The 19,436-nt window shown below is 39.4% G+C and overlaps 1 protein-coding gene across 7 annotated transcripts in view; it reads left to right on the plus strand.

Annotated features, from left to right (window-relative positions):
* ECPAS (Ecm29 proteasome adaptor and scaffold) overlaps positions 1-19,436 on the plus strand; it is a 95,481-nt gene that overhangs the window by 44,680 nt on the left and 31,365 nt on the right. For all 7 annotated transcript variants that reach the window (XM_070519008.1, XM_070519004.1, XM_070519007.1 and 4 more), the window contains 13 exons: positions 1,692-1,741; positions 2,778-2,844; positions 2,938-3,060; positions 5,049-5,152; positions 5,562-5,685; positions 7,478-7,558; positions 8,549-8,774; positions 9,483-9,574; positions 11,660-11,794; positions 12,785-12,947; positions 13,377-13,549; positions 14,944-15,045; positions 18,004-18,127. In XM_070519008.1, the coding sequence (XP_070375109.1) occupies positions 1,692-1,741; positions 2,778-2,844; positions 2,938-3,060; positions 5,049-5,152; positions 5,562-5,685; positions 7,478-7,558; positions 8,549-8,774; positions 9,483-9,574; positions 11,660-11,794; positions 12,785-12,947; positions 13,377-13,549; positions 14,944-15,045; positions 18,004-18,127 (1,564 nt within the window). The remainder of the gene's footprint in view (positions 1-1,691; positions 1,742-2,777; positions 2,845-2,937; positions 3,061-5,048; positions 5,153-5,561; positions 5,686-7,477; positions 7,559-8,548; positions 8,775-9,482; positions 9,575-11,659; positions 11,795-12,784; positions 12,948-13,376; positions 13,550-14,943; positions 15,046-18,003; positions 18,128-19,436) is intronic.

Below are 19,436 nucleotides of genomic sequence, written 5' to 3' on the forward strand. Positions count from 1 at the left end.
CATTTTTACTTGAACTGGTGCAAATTTCAGAAATTACTACCATCTTTTGCTTTTTTCTTTTTGAAATAAGTGCTACAAAGTGATATGAATCTTGAGGAGTCTTATCACTTATTTAAATAACATTTTTTTCCCAAGCAAATGCAGTTTATTCTACTTTTAGCACTGTGAAAAAATGGAATGAAAATAATTAATTAAGTTTTATTTTATGATTTATTTCCATATGGGTCTATTTGGATCTGCTTATATTGAGAAACAGCGTTAATTCTTAGGGGCTGAGATTTTACTGATTCAAAATTCTGTCAAAACATGCATTCAGTAAATTTTTGATTCCTTAAGCTAAGTGGGATGAGGATTGCTTGGATTGTAGATTTTTGAATCTTGTTTGTCCTTGCTGTATCACTCTCACCATCTCCGGTATATCAGGGGAATTTACTAAAAAAAAAAAAAAAAGTAAGGTTTCAAGAACTCTAGTTAGGGTTATTTTCCTAAGTCTTAGCTAAACGTGAATGCATGTTTGCAGTAGTACACTGACCAAGATTTTGCCATTTGGAGTTAGAATTCAGTTTGAGTCCTAGTTTTGTTCTTTGGTGAGTAACTTAAAATCTTTGGACCTTTATTCTTTATTGAAAAATGAAAGTAATACCACTTCACTGGATTATTGTGAAGATTAAATGAGATAATACACAAATGCTTCAGCACCGTGAAGGCACATTAGTAGATATTATTCGTGGAAAGCTGTTCACTCGTTGTGCAGCTGTGCTTGGGGGGCAGTGTTAGGCCTGGCTCTCTTTTCTTCTCTTTTTGCATGGTGCTTGCATGCTTGTTAGGGCCTAGGGAGCCTTTCAGATTATTTTTATGGCATAGATAGTCAGATACTTTGGATGGTTGGTAGAAATAAAAATGCTCTGGAGGTTTTAGGGAGAATCTCTGTATTTAAAAATAGGTTAGAGAGGCCAGATAAACTACAGGGCCCTCATCTCCTTACCTCCAGATGACGCCTCCAAGTCTTCCCAACAGATGTGTCGATAAGGTGTGGAAGAGTGAATCCCGTGTTAAATGGATAAACTTCAACTAACAGAAGTGTTACTTTGTTCTGAGGAATCAGTCAGGCTATTGGTTTTCATGAAACTATGTACAATTCTATCTGTTTGAGGAGGGAACCTTACGAACCCACTTGATGACTGTGATCCCTTTAATTTTTTATAGTGGACAATAGAAGAGGAAGCTGTTCATTATAGTGCAGAGTTTTAGAGAATCCCTCCCCAGCTTACCTTACCTGGATCCTAGTCTGTCGGACCAGTGGTGAATTTTCTACTCAGTTAAGCGGCTTTCCTAGTGTGTTGAAGATGAATTTTGGTGTTTGCAGGTTACGTAGTGTTGAAAATATCCTGAACTTAGCACCAGCTAAGAGGACCTTTTCATGTATGACCACTGCATTTTCCTTTTGGAGTGAGTTGGGGATGCAAGGTTCTGTTTTGTTTTTCCTTTTAGTAGTGTGATGAATTCTGGGTTTGGACTTTGTTTGCTTGTTTGTTTTGTTCAGATGCTAATATCATAGAGTTAGGCAGAGAGGGACCAGGTTTAACAAGGAGTGAAATAATGCATGTAATTGCAGCAAAAAGGTTTTGCCGTTTACTGTGTTTTTTGTTTTGTCTGTTTTTTGTTCTTTTTTTTTTTTTCATAATTTCAAGGACCCTAAGCTACTGTCAATGGCATATTCAGCTGTTGGAAAACTCTCCAGGTGAGTAAACTCTTTTTCAGTGAGAGATATCCTGTTGGTAAATTAAGAAAAATTATGTGGCATTTAATACAGGATAGAGAATAAATGTGCTGTGATTCTGAAAGGAAATGTATTTAATGGCTATAGGTTCTTTAGAAATGTCTTCCTTGTAGAAGGAAAATAATGTGCTTTTTAAAAAACTTACATTTGAAGATGTTACCATATTAAACGGTAGTCTTGAAATGAGATTTTGAACTGGATTGTGTCATCGTGGGTTACATCTTCTTGTACCCGAGAGACGTTTGATTGACCTTAGTGTTCTTGCTGCTACTTACTACTATAGTAGTCTTTATAATCCCAAGAATGAAAGTTTTTCTAGTGATTCTCTTTTTTAATGGTGTTATATTCTAATTCCGAGTGGCCCTGTTTCCAAAGATGGACTTTTCTGCTTAGTATGATTTCCTCCTTAGTCCTAGTGCCTCCTGGTCTCCTCTTCCTTCGCTATATAAAGCAGGGAGCTAGAGGTGCAGCATCCTCAGTGGCACCGTGTGCTGCTTCTCCCCTGGCGCAGGTTCTGATTGGCTTGTGTAGACTAGGTCTTGCTCTTCTATACTGTACAGGGAAAGGAGCTCTGGGGCTCAGAAAAAAGCCACCCACATCAACTGATACAGCGTACGGTTGTCAGCAAACCTTGTCCTTTGTCTCTTGGCATGAAGTAACAAAGCCCCTTATCACACTAGCTTTTAGTTTAAATAGCAATTTGGTCTTCGATCTATTTTATTTTTATTAAAATCAGAAATGTTAACTGAATGCATGGAATATTATAAAGGGAATATCTGGACACTATGTAAATTAATCAAGGCTTCCTTGGATTAGACAGTTGAAGAACTAAATGTTTACTTTAAAAAATATTTGGCTCGTTGGGGAGGTAATCTAATGATGCTGACACTGTGTTCAGAGATGAAAATGCAAGTTCAGGGAAATTTGTGTTTAGTTTAATTTCCTTTCATCTCATGGAAGTTTATGACAGTAACGATGGCCTTTTATTCTCTTACAGTCGAATGCCACATTTATTCACTAAGGATATAGCTCTTGTGCAGCAGCTTTTCGAAGCCCTCTGTAAGGTAGGGAAACACCAGGCAATTTTATGCTTTCTGTTTGGATACTCACCTGGAATCCCAGCCGGGAGGGAAACACTGTTTTCATCATCTTTATAGGAAGAGCCTGAGACGCGGCTTGCCATTCAGGAGGCGTTATCGATGATGGTTGGAGCTTATAGTACTTTGGAAGGAGCCCAGCGGACTCTCATGGAGGCGCTCGTGGCTTCCTACTTGATCAAGGTAGGTCCACCTGTGTGAGCCACAGTGCCTGGTACTGTATACCTTTTACATTTTTAAGGACCAAATTTGAATGACTTTTCTCCTTAACTATCTTGATAATGAAGAGGAATATTTGCTTTCGTTCGGATTGTGATTTATGATCTATTTTTAATTCTTCAGGATGGAAATCTGATTTTAGGGGAAGAGTGGTGATATTCCTAGAGCTTTATGTTTAAAGCCTTCTGTGTTGGAAAACTGTTCTTAATGTCACGTCCTCCAAGTTGGAAGTATTTTGTCTTAGCTGGTAGCTGAGCACTACAGTGCACTGGGGTAGAATTCTGTAGGTAACATTGAGGGAGAAAAGCAGAAAGAAAGATAGATACATTTTATATATCAAAATGAGTCTGTACGAAGTAATCCAGGACTGTCATACATACTCCTCTTCCTTCTCGTCTTACTTGGTTGTCATGGGAGTTTGTAGGAAAATTTTGAATATCTGTAGATATATACACATATGCACACATAATATGTAATATAAAATAATATACATTTGCTATAGTCAGTTCTTTGTCCTCCATTTCTAGGAGTAGAAAGAGAGGGATATTAGAAGAGGGAATGAAGTCAAAAGGTATTGATGAGATTAATGTAAATCGCATCCTGTTGAAATTTGTCTGGCATACTTAATTCATTTATATTGAGAGAATTATTAAAGGTTCGCAAAGGCATCTGATTTCTATTGAAATATGACAAGATTATTATGCACACTCAGAAAACTTACTGTAGTCATGCGTTGCTTAACCACGGGGATATGTTCTGAGAAACGTGTTGTTAGGCAATTTCGTCGTGGTATGAATGTTGTAGGGTGTGCTTAGACAAACCTGCATGGTATAGCCTATTACACACCTAGGCTGTATGGTACCAGTCGTATGGGCCACCATTGTATATGTGGTCTGTGGTTGACCAAAATGTCGTTAAGCAGCCCATGACTGTGTGTGTGTGTGTGTGTATACCTAGTCTCATTGTTAAGTGCTCTTGGTATCCAGTGTTCATGGCTCCTGGTCACATATCGCGGACAAAGAATTGTGGGCTTACTTGGAAGCTCAGTAGAGTAGAATACTGCCAACTTTCCCTAGGTAACCTTACAAGGAAGAGTGATGCTTATGTAATGCATGTGGCTGCTGGTTGTACTCGTGCAGATCAAATCGTGTAACAGTATTACCAAACCAAAGCTAATTTATATTCTTTTTTTCAGACTATATGTAAGGCAGTCAGACTCCAGGCTAAATCATATGGCTTAGCCTCTAATATCATTGCTGTTTGTCGTAGCTCAGGGAATGCTAAAGAGCAAGAATACCAGAGTGAGTGGGACAGTATATATTTATTAGCTCTCCTCTCACTTATGTTGTAACTGGAGGAATGACCTAGGGGGAAGGTACGTGAGAATGATTCTGCAACTGCTTTTCTGGTTGAAATTTGTATTTGTAGCTTATTACTCTATTTCAGTTAATTGAATGTATTTAAGTAGTTTAAATTTTGCTTTGGAGTCAGTTTTAACTTTAGAGCTAATCTGAAAAAGTTGGGGGTGTTTTGTTTCAAATTTGTAGAGATTCCAAGTGAGCTCTGTTTGTGTTCCCTGCAAAATGCCCGTATTTCCCTTGTGTGACTACGAGTTGGGGAAGCAGAGATGGTGGCCAGAAACTGTTACAGTGACCTTGGTCCAAAGGTCCGGCTGAGATGTGTGTGTACAGAGAGAGTCTCTGGCCGTGAGTTTTCCTGCTTTACTTGGAGGGTCCTCTTAGATCATAAAAGTACTTTTTAAGTTGTATTGCTGTCCAGAAGACACATAATTAAAGATCTTGAACAAATGATTTGTCTCAATTTTATTTATTTAGACATATATTTAATTGAAATAACTTTGATTGTTTACAATTAAGATGACTTGACTGGAATAAGTTGTTGGTAATTGAATTCTTCTTTTTTTTTAATCTGTGTGCATTTGTGTCAAACAGCCTGAAGTTCAAGTTCGACAGGTGGCTGTGAAATTTGCCAGCACGGTGTTTCCCTCAGATCATATACCTTCCAGATATTTGCTCTTACTAGCTGCAGGAGATCCGTAAGTTTCAAAGGTGTTAATTTGAATTCGGGTTCATTTTAAATTTATTTGAAAATTACTAAAATTTATGTTGTTTACAATGGTGGTCTATGGAATTTAGAAGCAATTGATTAAAGAGTTGCAATATGGTCCTTGATGTCATCTAGACCCCTAGTTATAGTGTGGCTTGTTTTTTCCTGTGGGTAAAATTCAAAGATGCAAGCCACATGACTCTAAATCTCATGAAATTTCCACAAAGAAGTAGGTTCTTATAATGTATTTTATGACTGTTTGCTTCTATAGCCAACAATATATTTAAGACGTTTTCTCAGAACCCCAACTGCCACATAAAATTGCTGTTCCGAGTCTTCGTATGGTCTTTCTCCAATTGGTGAAATTTATTTTTTATTCTTGTTTGTCTTTCTGAAAGACGGGAAGAAGTTCATGGAGAAGCACAGCGAGTATTGAGGTGTCTTCCTGGTAGAAACAGGAAAGAAAGTGCTTCTAAGCAGATGCCTTCCTTCCCAGAAATGGTATATTATATCCAAGAAAAGGTACGGCATGCAACTTCAGATGATTCGTTTGAGTCATATAATGGATGATGAAAATAAACATAGATTTTTTTAGGTAACATGTTTAAAATGTTGATCACTGTTGAATAGTAATAAGATTTCTAACAATGTTAATATTTACAGTAAGAGAAAGGTACAAAAAAATATAATTCTGAAATGTAATTGATCTGTTTTGTCCAAATCTGAATTACTTACAGTTCCTTTTATGCTCTTCAACATATTGGCTGTGCTTAAAATTTTTCCTTTTGGTACGACTTGCTTAAAAATACATCTCCTGGGGCCTGCCCAGTGGTGCAGTGGTTAAGTTCACATGTTCTGCTTTGGTGGCCTGGGATTTGCCGGCTCAGATCCCAGGCCCGGACCTACACACCACTTGTCAAGCCATGCTGTGGCAGGCGTCCCACATATAAAGTAGAGGAAGATGGGCACAGATGTTAGCTCAGGGCCAGTCTTCCTCAGCAGAAAGAGGAGGATTGGCAGCAGGTCAGGGCTTATCATCCTCAAAAAAAAAAAAAAAGAAAAAAAATTAAAACAAAACAAGCAAACAAATAAAAAAATATGTCTCCTTTTTATTGTTTATTTTTATTTTTTTAATAAGTATATATTTTTATTTATTTATTTATGTTTAAGATTTTATTTTTCCTTTTTCTCCCAAAGCCCCCTGGTACATAGTTGTGTATTTCCAGTTGTGGGTCCTTCTAGTTGTGGCATGTGGGATGCTGTCGCCTCAGCTTGGCTTGATGAGCGGTGCCGTGTCCTCACCCGGGATTCGAAGTGGCAAAACCCTGGGCCCTCAAAGCAGAGCAGGCAAACTTAACCTTTATTTTTAAGGTCATTATTTGGGGCACCGTAAGTTTGTTGGTTTTTTTTGAGGAAGATTAGCCCTGAGCTAACATCTGCTGCCAATCCTCCCCTTTTTGCTGAGGAAGACTGGCCCTGAGCTCACATCTGTGCTTATCTTCCTCTACTTTATATGTCGGACGCCTGCCACAGCATGGCTTGCCAAGCGGTGCCATGTGTGCACCCGGGATCCAAACTGGCGAATCCTGGGCTGCCAAAGTGGAACGTGCTCACTTAACCGCTGCACCCCTGGGCCGGCCCCATGGGACACCATAAGTTTAAGAATGCTTCAGGGAGCAGTTCAGAGTTTTTCCACCGTAATTATAAGAGAACATTACATCTGCTTTTGCAAGTCTCCTGTTTTTGCAGTGTTGTCTGCTGGTGGATCATACAGAGTATTGGTAGTCATGACCCCCAACCCTGACCCTATCCTGCTTTTTACATCAATGTTTCTTTGAGTATGCTGGGTGATGCCTTATTGCCTTCTGCCTCTACTGGTGGTCCTACCATTTTGCTCAGATAGACATCTTAAGGGAGTTAGAGGTCAGTATGGAGCAGCCATGGTTCTCTTCTCTATAATGCAGTCATATTTGTGGTCAGAAGATGCTTTTGTGCTCGTATTTTCCTCCTACCTCCATTATTAATGAAAATCACTGGCATGCATTGGCCAGGGGTGACTATGTCAGTAGATGCCTGGAGTAGGTTTATTCTTTTTAAACAAGGCAGTAAAAACATGGAGTAGAAAAGGCAACACCCCTGTCATGTAGAGTTTGAGGGCCATGCACGATCACCAAGATTAATGGAAAAATGTTTTGACCAGGAAAAACAGTAGCAAACAATAATGTAGCTAGAAATACAGTTATTGTTGAGTTGAGGAAGGGCACATGTGCTCCACTTTTCAGTAATTGTGTTTGTTTTGGGCTTATTTTATTAGGCTTCTCATCGAATGAAAACTCCAGCCAAGTACATGACCGGGACCACTGTCCTTCCGTTTAACCCAGCAGCCTTTGGAGAGGTAGGACTGGCATGTATTTCTATTTTGCTTTCTCTAAAGCTTCTAAAAGATAACATCACACCTAAAGAGATGTCTGTGAAGTTTTTGTGTTCTAGACAAACCTTTGTTGTGGTGTCATCGTTCTTTGTCAGGTTGTTTATTAGAAAAACAGTATTTGGTCGTTGGTATTATTTTAATTCATAGTGGAGTCTACAAATAGATTTATCTCAGTGAGATTCTCTTTGTGAAAGAACTGGATCCTCTTCACTGATAACCATTGGGATTTCATAGCAAATTAGATTTGAATTTTAAAGCCAGCAACATGTTGAGGTTGTTTGGGTTATCCAGTGTTGAAGGTTGGAGGGTTCGATTAATTTATCACATTTACTAAGGGAAATTCTATTAGATCGTTGACTTGCACTAATTAAACAGCAAGAGGTGATCTTGTTCAGAGCGAGTAAGAATCCTCACAGTGAGATTGCTGCCTGTCCTATTTTAGCTGTCAAGGAAAGAGCTTCCAGAAGACTTCTTAGTAGCTAGTTTATTTCAGAGGTTTTTATGGTGTCGTATCTACTCCTCTCTAGATGATCTGAGCTAATTTTCTCAAATTCTTCTGTCAGTGGTGATTAAATACAACTGGAGTTCCACAGGAATAGATCATTTGCACCAGGTTTCTGCCCGGTGTCTGTCTCTCTCTATCACAAACACCTTTTAAAAAAATAATGATTTTCATTGGAATGTTTTAGATTTTAAAAGTTGAGTTTGCATTTTATCTTCATTAAACTCCATTTAAAAACCTCTTTGGATTTATGAACGCCTGTTATATAAATTTTGCTCCATTATGGTAATTTCAGTTAACGTATTGAGTCGTGTTTTCCAGCTTCTTGAGGATTGATGAATAGCTTTATGAAGGAGGGTGGGGAAATCAAAACTGGAGACTGTCACTTTGAGGAATAGCCTCCCACGCTGAGTTTTTGAGAAGCTCATCTGGTGCTCTTCTTCTGGTTTCAGATAGTTCTGTACTTGCGCATGTGCTTGGCTCACAGTGCAGGAGTGGTGCCCACCTCTCAGAGTTTGGCTGATATGCAAGATCACGCCCCAGCCATCGGACGCTACATACGGACTTTAATGTCAGGTGGCCAGGCCACGTCCTCTTCATCTTCTTCCAAGAGTGGAGAAACCAACCCTGTTCAGATCTACATTGGCCTGCTTCAGCAGCTGCTAGCAGGTGTTGGAGGTAGGAGGGCGTGATGCTGAGGACAGATGTTAAAGCACTTCAGCAGAAATCTAATTTTAAACTCAGCTGAGAATTTATAGCAAAATTATTTTCTCTCTTCACTACTCTAACTGAACATTAGTCTTTGTTTCTTTTCTAAAATTATCGGATTCATCCTTGATACACTGTTTCTCTTTTCAGAAAGAAATGCTAACAATAGTTAATATATTTTTACTTTTGGAAGTAGGTGTGAAGGAGAGGGCATCTTTTTCTTTTTTTTAAATATTGGCACATGAGCTAACGTTTGTTGCCAGTCTTCTTTTTTCCCCCCTTCTTCTTCTCCCCAAAGCCCCGCAGTACATAGTTGTGTATTCTAGTTGTGAGTGCCTCTGTTGTGCTCTGTGGGACACCGCCTCAGCATGGCCTGATGCACAGTGCCGTGTTGGCGCCCAGGATCCGAACTGGCGAAACCCTGGGCCGCCAAAGTGGAACGTGTGAACTTAAGCACTTGACTACAGGGCTGGTCCCGAGGGCATCTTTTTATGGATAACTAGTCTGTACATTTATTGTATTGAATCACATACTGTATTTAGGTTAACTTTTGTTTGGTAGAACTGGGGAATGCCTCCTAAATCAGTAGCCTTATAGTTTAAAAAAAAAATTAGTGATCTCTGTGATGTTTATCACTTTTCTTGAAATTAAAATGGTTCTGAATTCTTTCTTATTTAGGTCTGCCGGTCATGTACTGTCTATTGGAAGCTGTCTCAGTGTATCCAGAAAAGCTGGCTACCAAATTCGTAGACAAGACAGAATGGATAAAGGTATGTCCTGTGCATGTATATTTCTCTTTGATTCAGTACGTTTTAAAATTCAGTCTCGTGATTTCGTCTCCCTACCAGCGTTCCTATGGCCTTCTCTGCTGTTAGGTCATTTTGAAAGCTCTCTCATCATCGGACACTGAGAAGCGTGTAGGTTAATGTATCTCAGTGATGCATCTAGGTGAGAGTGGGAGACATTGACAGTCATCTGAATAAAAAAAATAATTATTTGTAGTTTTAAAAGTTAAAAAAAATAGATTTGTATAGTTAAAATAAAAAATATGTAAAATGTCTCCTTTCCATAACTGTCTCCCATCTACTCAAATCCCTCAGCTTCTTGCCCCTTCCTCTCTGACCTGACACACATACGTAGATCATCACTCGTTTATGTATGGTGTACCTTCTAGAGTTTGCTTATACATATACACATGAATAAAAATAAGCATTTTTGATTCTTCTCCCTTCTTTTACACAAAAGGTAGCATAGTTTTCACATGGTTTTGTACCTTGTTTCTCTTAATGTCAGAACATGGAGATACTCCTGTAAAACCACAGACAGGGAGAGCGTTTTCTTTAACAGCTTCATTGTTGTCCGTCGTATCAATATGCCCTCATTGATTCTAGATTCTTACTGATGGTCGTTTAGGGTACTTGCACTTTGCTGCAATGAACGATCCATCATTTTGAACATGAGGAAGTGTATCTTTTATAGATGGATTCTCTAGAAGTGGAATTGGGACATGTGCTTTTGCGGTTTTGATAGACAGTGCACATCTTCCATATGAGTCGTACCAATTTACACTCCCACCAGCCGTGTGGGAGAGTGTTCTTGTCGTGTCGTCACACCAAAAAGATTGCCAGGTTTAGCAAATAAAAATACAAGATGCTCAGTTAAATTTGAATTTCAGATAATCAATGAATAATTTTTTTAGTACAGGGATGACCCATACAGTTTTATTTATCTCTTGTGCTACACAATGTAGTTCTTTTTGGAAAATGCAGCTTCATTTATGGTAAAATGTACAGATTATCTCTTTTAAGTGTGAAAACATGAATGCAACTTACCAAGGGGTGTGAGTTTTGCACTTTTCTGCAAAATCTGGTCTTGCGAAAGTACTTCTAGTTTAAAGAGATTTATTCTTTGTGAATATTTGCTAATTTTAAATGGTCTGAGAGTTGTTTTTTAATTTTTTTCTTCTTCTTCTTCTCCCCAAAGCCCTCCAGTACCTAGTTGTATATTCTAGTTGTGAGTGCCTCTGCTTGTGCTGATCTTAGAGTTTTTGACTTTTGATCTTGTAGATCAGGGATTGTTGGATTATGGTCTCTGTGCCACATGTGGGCTGCCTCCTGTTTTTGTATGGCCTGCAAGCTAAGAATGGCTTTTACGTTCTTAAACAGTTGGGAAAAAATCAAAAGATGAATGCCATTTCCTGATCTGTGAGAATTAGTGTCCATAAAGTTTTTTTTTTTTTTTTAAAGATTTTATTTTTCCTTTTTCTCCTCAACACCCCTGGTACATAGTTGTATATTTTTAGTTGTGAGTCCTTCTAGTTGTGGCATGTGGGATGCCGCCTCAGCATGGCCTGATGAGCAGTGCCATGTCTATGCCCACGATCCGAACTGGCAAAACCCTGGGCCGCAGAAGCAGAGCACGTGAACTTAGCCACTCAGCCACGGGGCCAGCCCCACGTGTCCATAAAGTTTTATTGGAACAAAGATACACCCGTTCGTTTACTGTAGTCTGTGGCTGCTTTTGCACTACGGTGGTAGGACAGAGACCATCAGGCCCGCAAAACTTATTTGGCCCTTTACAGAAAACATTTGTTGACTTCTGTTGTAGATTATCTGTGTATTAATTCCACCTGTTTTATACTTTGTATCTTTGATGAAAATGCACAGAAGATTTTTGGTGTGTGATTCAGCTTTTATTTTGTTTTGAAATAACAGCTTGTTGTGTTCTTTTCTCATGATTACCAAAAGATTGCACAATATAATATATTCTTTTTTCTTTTAATTTTAAAGGTTAGATGTTGTCAGCAGGAAGGTAATTACATGTCATGTATATATTTCTTTTTCTGCATCACTCAGAGTCTGATGAACAGCAGTAAAGAAGAGATGCGTGAACTGGCAGCCCTGTTTTATTCTGTGGTGGTGTCTACAGTGTCGGGAAACGAGTTGAAGTCAATGATAGAACAGCTTATAAAGACGACAAAAGACAATCATGTATGTTATCAGTTTTGTCTTCATTCTTTTTTGTGGACAGTAGTAGAGTTTTACATATGCATCTAGTATATTTTTAGTTTTTGTGTTCTTGTTTGTAAGATGAACATTTATGATTGTAAAGATTAAATGAGACAGATAATACATTGATTCAGTCAGTTCATTCAACAAACTTGGGTGCCCTGTGTCTGACAGGCACTGTTGGAGAGTAAGTACACGAGAGTTTCTAGAACTAGCTGGTACTCAGAAATGTTAGTTCCTTTTTTCTTCCACATCTACTGCCGCCTATCATTGTGTTTATCCTATCAGGAAGCACTGTCGAAACCATGTGCTTTCGAATAGTTTATCACCTACCTTGTGTATGGAGGTTTTGGTGATTAGAAATAAGGTCTTTTCATTGTATTTTGTTGGCAATTGGGAGAAATTATGCTTGAAAATTATGATGGTGTATTACGTAAGTGCTGTAAGCTAGAAGAAAGAGTAGGTGCTGTAGGAGCAAGAGAGTCACCTTACCCAGAGATGGAGTAGGTGTGAGATTAGGGAATCTAAATCAAAACACAGCTTAACTTCTCAGAATTCTGTGTTAGAAGCTCAGGGTTTCTCCTATTCCCTAAGGCTGATTCATTAGCATCCAGTAGAGCCTCAAATGATCACTTTATTCTTTGGCCTTAGGGTTTTGTTTTGTTTTGTTTTTTGGTGAGGAAGAGTGGCCCTGAGCTAACATCTTTAGCCACTCTTCCTTTGTTTTGTATGCGGGATGCTGCCACAACATGGCTTGATGAGCAGTGCTAGGTCTGTGCCTGGGGTCTGAACCTGCAAACCCTGGGCTGCCAAAGTGGTGGCTGTGAATCCTAACCACTACACCACTGGGCCGGCCCCCTCTTTGGCCTTATGTTTTATTGGAGAGATGACCGTAATAAACAGAGTTATTTCAATGCCTTCTTGTACCTGTGAGAGAGACAGAGACGTATGCTATTGTGTTGTTAAATTCAGAGCCCAGAGATACAGCACGGATCCCTGCTTGCATTGGGATTCACAGTAGGGAGATATTTGGCCAAAAAGAAAATGAAGATGGCAGAGCAACAAGATGTGGAGACAAATACCGATTTCCTGCCTGAACAGGAGGAGCTCATTCAGAGTGCCACAGAAACCATAGGTAAGGAATTTCGTCTTTATGCTGACTCGGATGTTTAAATTTATTATAACATTTCATTTCTTTTTACAGCATTGTATGTTAAAGGCACAAGCTTTTTCACAAAATCTTACTTGATGCTAAATAAATTCTGTGTTTTTAATAACAATGAAAGTGCTCTATTTTCTGTACGTTTTTTTCTATATGTTTCTACACAACAGAGATGATTCTGTTGTAGGAAAGAATCTAAACGTTAAAAAAGGACACTACTCTATGCCTTGTTTCCATGGTGTTTTACTACTGAGTAAATGTCAACAAATTATCAACTGGTAGATACTGTAGACTTTAATTTTGTTTTGCTGTCTTTTAAAAAATCTTGAGTACATTGTTGGTTGCTTTGGGTCACAAGGAGGGTAGTGTATTATTCTCAGTTTGGTCTGAATGTGCTTGCAGGCTCATTTTTGGACAGTACCTCGCCCCTCCTGGCCATTGCTGCCTGTACAGCCCTGGGTGAAATTGGCAGAAATGGTCCGCTCCCCATCCCCAGTGAGGGGTCTGGCTTTACCAAGCTACATCTTGTGGAAAGCTTACTAAACAGAATACCCTCCAGTAAAGAAACCAATAAGGCAAGTTCTTTCTTTTTTCCTTCTCTGTGAAATTCTTTTTATTCATAGATGTATAAATGAGCGAAAACACGATTGTCTTGAGGCTGGATGGCATTGCAAGAGGGGCAAGGAGTTAATGTAAAAAAGAATGATAAAATAGAGAGGAAAGTCTAGGTGACTGTTTAATTTTGAGTTAGGGGTGATTTGGGCCCAATCTTTGTGTGTGCACCATTTGACCCAGTTACTCCAATTTAGGCCCATAGCTATTAAGATTTGGGTAAAATATTAAATGCATGAGGTAATTCTTTTGTCATGCAAAAGGTGGATAGTAAAGTGTTAAATAGTTTTATGACTTTTGTAATTTCAGACCAAATCAAAATCTTAAACTCCTACAGCCAGTTTGGTTTTAAGAAGTCTGGACATTAGTAAGTAGTGTGAGTAATCTGTGAGGGAAAGGATGTTTATAGTTGTTTAGTTTTAGACAAAAATTTTCATCGACTTTAAAACATTTTCTTTGTGGTGAAAGCACTTCAGTGTTGAAGTATAAGATGAGTTAATGAGCAGAAAAATCAGTTTACTACAAGCTTGAAAAATATATAATCTTATTCTTGGTCTACCTACTGTTTAAGTCTTTCCGAGAAGATCACACAGTGTAGTTTTTATTAGTTGTTAGTAACTAATTAATCATTACCAAGCATGGTTGAGTGCTTGTAATGTATGCTAAGCACTTCACATACATTAATTAATTGCATCTTCAAAAGGTTTAGTGGAGTAGGCACAGTTGTCGTCTCTGTTTTCCAGACGAGGAAATGGAGTCACAGAGAGGTGGAGTGACTTCCTAAGGTCGCACACCTGTAAAGGCTACTAAAATGGCCAAGCCGTGATTTGATCTTAGCTCCTCTGGGCCCAGAACCTACATTTATAACTGTTAGAGTTTGGAGGATAGTAAACCTAGTTCAAGGCATTCTTCTTTCTCAACTGTGGACCCTTAATTAACTCAGTTTTGTGTCTTTCTGCCTCTAATAGACATAATTCTGTAAAATTGGATACTTTAAAAAAAAAACTAGGGGCCGGTCCCATGGCCGAGTGGTTTAGTTCGAGTGCTCCAGCTTCGGCAGCCAGTTTCGCCGGTTCAGATCCTGGGCGCGGACATGGCGCCGCTCATCGGGCCGTGCTGGGGCGGCGTCCCACATGCCACAGCTAGAAGGATCCACAACTAAAAATATACAACTATGTACCTGGGGGCTTTGGGGAGAAAAGGGAAAAGTAAAATCTTTAAAAAAAAAACAAAACTTGTGCACTGGTGTATTAGTTAGACAGAGTGCCGCTCCCTGCCGTCTCATTTTTGAAACGTTGTTCTGGGATAACGCTGTTATATACTTTGTTTAAAAAAAAGCAATTCTCTGTTCTTTCAGATGAAAGAAAGAGCAATCCAAACTCTGGGGTATTTTCCAGTTGGGGATGGAGATTTTCCTCACCAGAAACTCCTCTTGCAAGGTCTGATGGATTCTGTGGAGGTATTTATATTGCTATCTGATTGTCAGTCATTCAAACAGAAGGCAGTTTTTAGTTGGAATTTTGCATGCTGTGAGCTTTTAAATTAAACTGCTGTTGATTTATTCACCAAGTACTTATTGCGTGCCATCCTTGGGCTCATCACCGTGGTAGGTGTAGCATTGGCTAAATCACCTATGGAGCAAAGGGCTTCTCTCATAATTTTTGAGTGAAGCACGGTGCATTGTGGGTAGAAGGGGAAGCCTTCCCACTCAGCTGGATGTGGGGGTGGGTGCTGGTATTCCAGTTGCTCCTGAGTCTGATGCCTTAGCTTCTGTCCTCTGGATAAATGCCCAGTGTCGTGGAGAAGACCTGCAGTTAGACGGCCACCAGCCCCGTGTGATAAGTGCTTTAGCACGGCCTCATCTGGCCCTCATCTAGCCTTGATTCTTGTCACTCACATTATTGTATACCAGCCTCGCCGCACTCGGAGCTTTGAATGACCTGCGCTTTCTTTTTTCTCAGCTTGTTGCTGTGCGCCTTGAAAAGCCTTCCCTGACGCTTCACACTAGAGTAGATTCTTTCGTTACTTGTGCTGTCGTGACTCTCCGTGCTTGTTCTCCACAGCATTTATCACAGTGTCTAACTGCCCACTAGACTGACGTTGAAGTCTCTTTCACTGCCCGTTAGGAAACAAGTGCCTAGCAGTGTGGTTGGTAATGGTAGGACCTCAGTAAATATTGGTGGAGTGACTGAACGAAGAGACGTTTGCATGTGAGGTGGTAGGCTCACCAAGGAGGGCGTGAGCACCTCAGTCTGGGTGAGGTGGGCAGGTTTTCTGGAGGTGAGGCTGCTGCTGGACCTTGAAGGACAGGAGGGCAGAGAGAGGAGAGTTGGGGCTGAGGACCAAGGCAGCTGAGTGATGGAGCCAGTATTAAAATTCAGGTATCTGGATTCTTAATTTAGTATTTTAAGGTGAATTTTTCGATAATGAATTATACCCATATCCAATTCTCCCTGGATGTCACTGACATTGTAACCACTTGGGGAAAAGCTTATGAGGTCTGCTTTTTCATCTTTTGTGTTTTATAAAATCTATGAGAGAGATGAGTTTCTTCTAGTTTTGTTTAAATAAATAAGGGTTTGTCTCGATTCCTAACTTGCTATTAAAGCCATTATTTTAGGGTTTAGAAGTCCAGAAATACATGAAAAGCTAGAAACATGATGGAGAGATTAAAGGTAAGAATGAAAAAAAAAAAGACATGGGGGCCGGCCCCGTGGCTGAGTGGTTAAGTTCATGCGCTCCGCTTTTGCAGCCCAGGGTTTCACTGATTCAGATCCTGGGCGCGGACATGGCACCACTCATCAGGCCACGTTGAGGCGGCGTCTCACATGCCACAACCAGAAGGACCCACAACTAAAATACACAACTACGTACTGGAGGGATTTGGGGAGATAAAACAGAAAAAAAAAAAAATGATTGGCGACAGTTGTTAGCTCAGGCGCCAATCTTTAGGGAAAAAAAAAGCATGAAGCAGAGAAGCAAAATATTTTCGCAGTCAACCAGGATAAAGTTCTAAAGTTTTTTTCATTTAAGTTAAAAGACTGTTTGTTATGGGAAATTTTAAACATACACAAAAAGTAGGGAGAATAATAATATGATGAATCCCCATGTGCTTGTTGTTCTTAGATCTGTTATTTCTGGAGTATTTAAAGGAAAGTGTAGATACCATATCATTCATAAATGGAGTTGGGAGTTTTGTTTTATGTAATGCCAACTATGTTGTTATTAACAATAGGAAATATGTAAAAACAGGCAGATAAAATGAATCCCTAATATAGAATTCTCTGAGTTGAAATACCTTTTCTCAGTTTAGAGTTGCCAGAGAAGCTTTTGACTAGGGCTGCTGAGGGACTGAAGCCCTTAAGTGTTTTTTCATCAGAGTAGGCAGAATGTGGTATTAGCGCTTGACACCTCATGGAGACTTGCGCATTTAGTTGATTGAGCATAGGAATGGCTGCATTGTTGTCTGTATGCTTTGTAGAGTTCTCCTAAAAGGTCAGTATTCCCATATCCTGCATGCTTTCATTCTTCATTCTCTTTTCATTCCCCCATTCTTAGATTTCTTTCAGTTCACAGTAAACAGAGAAAATGCCAAAGGGAACTCAGACAGGTCCAATTCTGTGTTGAGTCCATCATTCATGCTTGCGAAGTGTGTCAAAATGTCTAAAGCAAATTTTTAAAAGTTTGAGTATACGCCGTATAGAATTTTTTTAATGTTTGATTTTCGAAACAATTTTAAACTTACAATGCACTTATACCCTCAAGAACTTTACACCCTCTATCCAGATTTACCAAATTATAACATTTTACCACATTTGCTTTGTCATTCTTTATTTTTTCCTGAACTATTTGAGAGTAACTTGCAGATATCGTGTAATTTAAGAGTGCAAAGAGGAGGTGTTAGTAAGTTATAATGGCTGCTATTTATTGTGCAGTTACTACAAACCAGGTGTCCACTGGAAGCTTTATGTACGTTAACCTCATTTAATCCTTACAACCTTGATAAGGTGGGTGATGGTATTATGCTCATATTACAGATGAAGAAGTTGAGGCTCAGAGTTTAAATAGGGCTATGTAGCTAGTGAGAGAAGAGCTAGAATTTGGCCTCAAAGTCCATGCCCTTGCCCCCTAGGTAAATGGTATCTTGCTTGTGAAGATTAAAAATCATTGCTTAGTGATTCTCTACTGGGCGTGAGGAGCGCAACATGGACTTGGAAAAAATCTCCAGGTCGTTCTTACATTCTTCATTCCCTCACCCTGCCTCACCTTTGAACCACCCACTTATCCAAAAGCAATCCAGGCAAAAGAATGAAAACAGAGCATGCTGGGAAACAAGATATTAAGCAGCTTTGCTGTAAAATGGATGTTTTTTGGAAATGTTCTCTCTGATTCGTAGCTTTTGTTTCCTTCCTTGCAGGCCAAGCAGATAGAACTTCAGTTCACCATTGGCGAAGCCATTACCAGTGCTGCGATTGGAACTAGTTCCGTGGCTGCCCGAGATGCTTGGCTGGTGACTGAAGACGAGTACACTCCTCCTGCTGGTACCACATATTCAGCGAATTGATTTATAGTCAAGTCACCACCCTTTTCTCTTCCCTTTATCTCATTTGAAGCAAAAGAAAAATTGATACATTCCATTTTAACTCTTTTCAAATATTTATATCTGTCATCAGTTTGGTTCAGTCAAGAAAAATAGTTGGTTAAAGGAGAGTGAGCATGTAATGCATGAGAACTTTTTTTCACCCTTTGGCAAGCAAGCAGGGGAGTTAACTATGGGTTGCCTTCAAACTTGTGTTCTTTTCACGAGGATTGGTGTATTTAGCCAGTTTCATAAGTCAAGGCATAGCAGTTTCCAAATGACGTGTCCCCTAATCCTTTATCCCATAATGAAGCTTCGGTGTCTTCTGCTAAGGTTCTAGGCACCTCTGGACGACAGGTGCACTGGTTTTCAGTGACTGCGTAGGTGAGGGAGTGTGCGTTTTCTGACTCCGTTATAGACACTGTGATTTCAGATGTCTTGTGGTTTGGTTTGAATTTGGAATTGAAAGTATATTTTAGTATTTGAACCAGTATTTATTTTCTATCTTTAGAACAAAAGGAGAATCACCAAGTTTTTATATGTTGTCCTCTCAGATGAGGAAATTAAAGAGTGTTCTCATGGTATTGATTCCACCATAATTATATTCTATCATGAATACGTTAATTTAGTTATAGTTAACATTTAACACTGCAGTATTTTACATACTTCCGTGTCCACCTATTATTTCTTTAGCTGCCTTATAGAGATTTAAAGAAAATAGAAGACTACACTTTTGCTTGCATTCTAATTAGGAGAACAGTGGCTTGATGGAAGCTAAGTAGAGTTCTCTGATGCTTCTCTTGATGCGCGTGAGGCAAGGCAAGGAGGAATTTGTGTAGAAGGAAGAAAATACTCCAGGAAGGGGACTGACTGTTGTTGACAAGTAAGCAACCAAACCCGAAGTAGAAATTCTCAGTTTGCATATGAGAGGTGATGTGGGAGGTTTGGCCTAAGCGAGGGCCCACGCGGAAGAGTGGATTTGCTAGTGAGACATGCCTCTGAGTCCGAGGGTTTCTGCATCATTGCTTAGGCAGATGAAGGGTAAGAGAGAGGAACCTTTGCCAGTCTTCACACTTCTGAACCTCCTCTGTGTTGTCTCAAACTCTTCTCGAAAGATTGGATCCTCAATTAAATTCTCCATGAAATGTTGACGTTCTCCTCGTCTTTCTCTGTTTAGGGAAAGGCAAACAAAATATTGTGGAGAAGTGGGTGGTGATGAATCTTTACCTGAATTTTGGTTGTGTGTGTTCTCTTTGTTATTCTCAGCTGAG

Source organism: Equus asinus, chromosome 10 (assembly GCF_041296235.1).
Source record: "Equus asinus isolate D_3611 breed Donkey chromosome 10, EquAss-T2T_v2, whole genome shotgun sequence".
Lineage (NCBI taxonomy): Eukaryota > Metazoa > Chordata > Mammalia > Perissodactyla > Equidae > Equus > Equus asinus.